The following is a 5,000-nucleotide window of genomic DNA, read 5'->3' as shown; positions in this document are numbered from 1 at the left end:
TCCTTTGACAGGGTGGGAAGCTGAGGTCTACGGATGGGAGATAACCTGCCCTTGACACCCCAAATCTTCCACCTCACTCTTTGTTCCCTGGGATCCCCGGCCTTTCCCTTTGAGCTCCTGTGCCGTGATCGCCAGGAAAGGAGGAGCACCTGGTTCGGGGGTGGTGCTCCCTGGGTCCCCCCGCGCTGACCCTGGTCCACACATTCATCCACCGATGCCGTGGTTTCTGCCCAAACAGGTCCAACGGGCGCTCCTCCAAGCAGAGCCTTGGAGGGCACGGCCGGCACCATTACCTCCAACGAGTGGAGCTCTCCCAACTCCCCCGAGGGGAGCAACGTCTCTGGGGGCAGCCAGGCCTTGCACAAGCCCATCGACAATGACGCGGAGGGCGTGTGGAGCCCCGACATCGAGCAGAGCTTCCAGGAGGCCCTGGCCATCTACCCGCCCTGCGGTCGGCGCAAGATCATCCTCTCAGACGAAGGCAAGATGTATGGTAAGGAGGCTGTCGGGCCTGGCCAGCAGCGCCCCCCAACTCACGGTCCAGGCCTGGCAACCGCCTCAGCACAGCAACCGTGCTCCTGCCAAGTGACAGAGGGGGGTGACTTCTTGGGGCTCCTCCCAGGTGTACGCTGCTTTACTCTGTCCTGGGCTCCCAAGGGATGGGAGGGCCTCGGAGGAGACGCCTTTGGGTGGATGTGGAGGATGGTGAGAATGTGGTACTGGAAGACTGGTAGAACATCCCCCCCGGGGCAGGCTGGGAAAATCCTTCCAGCAAATGCCTCATCTTCTCCCAGTTTCCCACCTTGGCTGTGTAGGCGGTTAGGAAGCCTAGGAAGCCGTCCTGGCTCATCCCCTCCCTCCCTTCCCCATGCAGGAGCCTGCTGTGTGTCAGGCAGGGTGGGGAGATCTAGACCCTGCTCACAGCTCGGTGAGGGTGAGCACACATGTAACTGTACACAAGGCAGACAGGCGTGTCCCCGGAGAGGCTGAGGACCCTTCCCTCAGGGACGTTCCCCTCCAGCCGAGAGCCATCAGGTAAGGCTAAGTCTTCCTGAGCCGCTGAGGATGGGAACATACAGAGACACAATGTCCAGCAGCCCCGTGGGAAGGACTGAGCGGTCTGCCCGGGGCTGTGTTGACTTTTGGATGGAAGAGAGGGTATCTGGGGGAGCAAAACAAACACTGAATGGCTGTTGAGAGGCTCAGGTCAGCCCCCATTGACACTGGAAAGCCCGCCAGGACCCTCAGCTTGAAACGTGGGTCTTGGGCAGCTGAGGGGGTCTCTGACTGGCTGAAGCCCCTGACAGCAGAGGGTCTCGCCCTGCCCCCCGTGAGATGGCTCCAGGCCAGGCGACCACCCGCACATGGGTGCCCCTCCCCCAGCGCAGATGCTTTGTCAGCTGTGTGGGGGGCCCATGGGGGCTGACCCAGCTCATCTCCGAGGGCTGCTGTAAGAATTGCCACAAATTTAAGGGGTGCCTTGGACAACAGAAATGTATCCTTGCGGGTCAGGAGGCCAGAACTCTGAACTCAAGGGGTCCCTGGGGTTGGTTCCTCGTGGAGGATCTGTTCCGTGCCTCCCTCCTGGCTTCTGGTGGCGGATGGCACCAGGTGTCCTTGGTTCGTAGCTGTATCACTCCCATCTCTGACCTTGTTGTCACATGGCCATCCTCTCTGTGTCTCTGTGTGTCCTCCTCTTACATGGACACCTGTAAGAGGTTACCAATCATTGGATTTAGGGCCCACCTTAATCCAGTATGACCTCATCTTAACTAATTACGTCTGTGAAGACCCTGTTTCCAGATAAGGCCACGTTTTGAGGTTCTGGGAGGACGTGAATGTTGGGGGGACAGCAACACAATTCAATGGGCCAAACTCAAATCTGCTTAGTTACTGGTCTAGGGAGTTGTGGAGCTGCACAGCCCTGCCTATTTCATCCCTTACCTATACCTTCCCTGCAGGGCCAAGGGATTCCTTCTCTCCTGCTTGTTGGGGAAGCAGGGTCCTCTCGAGCTAGACCCTGGGTCTGCTCCTTGGTCAACAGTTAAAGCTCTCATCCCTCCTTACCAGCCCCTCTGCTGTGGCTCTGCTGGGGCCCCACTTCTGTGGGCCTCCACGCCTCGGGCCGGGCCCCCCAGGCCTCCCTGCTTAACTATTTCCTGCTCTAATGCTTGCTTCTTTTGGTCCCTACGGAAGCTTCGTGGAGGAGAGAGCCGCCGTGTATGGAGCACCTGTGTGTCCGGGGTGGGGCTGCTGATGGAGGTCCTCTCTGTGGAGCTGAGCAGGCGGGGGCTCTGGTATACTGGGCTCTTCCTGCCGCTTTGGTGGGGAGTGTGTAGGGCGGGTCCCGGGTGTGGCTGGAGAGCTGTCCTGTCCTTGGGTGGGGCGGTGATCAGTGGCCAGGCCGCCTCTCAGGGTTCCTCTTCCTGCTTTAAGGGGACAAATGGTCTGGCAAACACAGGTGGGCAAGAGGCGCTCAGCATATGGAGAAAGCCGAGGGTGCTGCCATGTGGGGAAGGCCCCAGGAGGTGCTGACGGTGGAGAGCCAGCAGACAGTGTTTGAGTGACGCCGTGGGCCAGCTGTTTCTTTGTGTGTGGTGGTAAAATATACCGTTGTAACCATTTTTCAGTGTACAGTTCAGTGGCATTAAGTACATTCACATTGTTGTGCGACCATCATCACCATCCGTTTCTAGAATTTTCTCATCCTCCCGAACTGAAACTCTGTCCCTATTAAACACTCACTCCCCCCCTCCCCCAGTCCCTGGTACCCACCATCCACTTTCTGTTTCTATGGCTGTGATTCCTCTATGGACCTCAGGTAAGTGGAGTCACACAGTATTTGTCCTTCTGTGTCCGGCTTGTTTCACTGAGCATCACGTCCTCAAGGTTCCTCCGTGTCATAGCAGGTGTCAGAAGTCCTTCCTTTTTTTTTTTTTTTTTTTTTTTTTTTTTTTTCTTTTAAGTTTTTGTTTGGTTTTTGGTTTTTGGGGTTTTTTTGCAATACGCGGGCCTCTCACTGTTGTGGCCTCTCCCGTTGCGGAGCACAGGCTCCGGACGCGCAGGCTCAGCGGCCATGGCTCACGGGCCCAGCTGCTCCGTGGCATGTGGGATCTTCCCGGACCGGGTCACGAACCCGTGTCCCCTGCATTGGCAGGCGGACTCTCAACCACTGCGCCACCAGGGAAGCCCAGGAGTCCTTCCTTTTGAAGACTGAGTCACATTCCGTCATATGGATGGACCCCATGGTGTTTATCGGTTCACCCAGTTGATGGACATTTGGGTGGCTTCGCTTTTTTTAGTCGTTAAGGGTGGATATTTCTATCCCTATTCACATAGGAACGTATAGGGGTTAGGAGACTTGATCTTTGGGCCCCTGGCGATTGTGAGTGAAGCAGGGCTTGGGAAGGGCAGGGCTGTGCACTTCCAGCAGGGCTTGGGGTGGAACTGTATTTGGCAGGAGGGGAGCCGTTGAGTGAGGGAAGCAAGATGCAAACAGTGTTTGGCAAACTGTCCTGGCCTTGCCGGCGCCCTTTGCGGCTCTCCTTCCCTGTGCTGAGAGACGGCGAGGGGCCGAGGCCAGGAGCCTCTTAGTGACAGGGGAGGGGTGACAGCCTGTGCAGATGCAGAGAGAGAAGCTCAGAGAAGCCAAGAGGTCCTCCCAGAGTCGCTCAGGTAGTAAGTGGGAGCGGGGGCTGGGTGGGGCAGTGGTCAGCGCACCCCATTACCCCGAGTGGCCCTGGTGAGCTCTGCGAAGCCAGCCTGCCTCCTGCGTGGCCCCGACTCAGGTGGGTCGGCTCTGGGCAGGGGGACCGGGGGCCGCCCTGTGGAGTCTGGCGACCGCCCCCGCCCCCATGGCACCTGTCCTCCGTGAGTACACATCCCGCTGGGGTCCAGACGCTGGCTTAGCCCCATCTCATCTTACCGGCTCGGGGGCAGAGCCAAGGCAGGGCCTTGCCGGAGTGGACGGGTGCTCGGCAGAGCGGAGCAGCCCAGCTGGGGGGGTATATATAGCTCTGAGCTCAGACCCGGGTGTGGGATGGGTGGGGGAGGGGCGGTAGAGGGACCAGCCGCCAAGTTGGCTCAGACTTGGTCTCCCTCAGGCTGCTCGCCACCCCTCCTCTCGGGGACCCACCCTTGCCATCCTCTGTGCCCCGAGAGCCCTGGTCCTTACCCTCCCCAGCACCCCACATCCAGAGGCCTCAGCTGGTTTCCAGGTCGGCAGCTGGCCTCAGGCAGGAAGAGCAAACTGCCCAGAGGAGGATTTGAGCCCCGGAGTCTCTGAGGACAAGGGGTCAGTCCTGCCCCCAGCTCGGCCCCCACACACCCAGAGCAGGGCCACCTACCAGGGCCAGGCAGACATGCAGGTGACACGCAGGCGCAGGACAGATCCGCACTGAGCCTCCCCGCCCGTGGACCAGTTCCCGGGCCAAGGCTGCCCCTTCCCCAGCTCATGGCAGCCTTCGGTTTTGCCCCGTCACGGTGTGACCCTCGCCCTGGCACTGCCGGTCTCTCTGACCTCGTCGCCCAGCCTGGCTCTGCCCCCCTGGCAGGTGGCGGGAGGTGAGCGTGGCTCCCGTCTGGCCCGGGCGGCCTGGCTCCCGCTCCGGCTGCCCGCGGCCCGGGGCTGGCTCTGTGTTGCTCTGGGCGTTCCTCCCCTCTGCCCGCCAGGGCCCTGGCTCTCCTGGAGGTTGCTCTGAATCTCCCCAGTCTCTGCCCTCTCCTTTCTCCCTTGTCTCCCTAGCGCCTTGTTTCCTGTTAGCCGTTGGGCGGTTCTCATCGAGGGCCCCACCACTCTGGACCAGGCCGGGCTGGGGCCGTGGTCTCTGCTCTCTGTGGCTGCGTGGTTGAAGGAGAGACAGGAGGAACATCTTTGGAAAGTAAACTGAGGGCCCTTAAGTTGTATGTAGCCAGTCAGCCGAGGGCTGGCTTATTTTATCTTGGAAGCTTTCTGGGAGGAAGTGGAGCTTGGCCAGGTGGAGGAAGGCGGCGGGGGGGGC

The 5,000-nt window shown here is 60.1% G+C and overlaps 1 protein-coding gene across 1 annotated transcript in view; it reads left to right on the top strand.

Moving 5' to 3' along the window:
- Positions 1 to 240: 240 nt before the first annotated feature.
- Positions 241 to 5,000, top strand: part of TEAD4 (TEA domain transcription factor 4) — a 35,921-nt gene continuing 31,161 nt past the window's right edge. The window contains exon 1 of the mRNA XM_007469452.1: positions 241 to 493. Within this exon, the coding sequence (XP_007469514.1) occupies positions 487 to 493 (7 nt within the window). The 5' untranslated portion in view covers positions 241 to 486. The remainder of the gene's footprint in view (positions 494 to 5,000) is intronic.

This window comes from Lipotes vexillifer, unplaced genomic scaffold (genome assembly GCF_000442215.2).
Source record: "Lipotes vexillifer unplaced genomic scaffold, Lipotes_vexillifer_v1.1 scaffold395, whole genome shotgun sequence".
Lineage (NCBI taxonomy): Eukaryota > Metazoa > Chordata > Mammalia > Artiodactyla > Lipotidae > Lipotes > Lipotes vexillifer.
The sequence above is the reverse complement of the archived record's forward strand: the minus strand, read 5'-3'. Positions and strand labels throughout refer to the sequence as shown.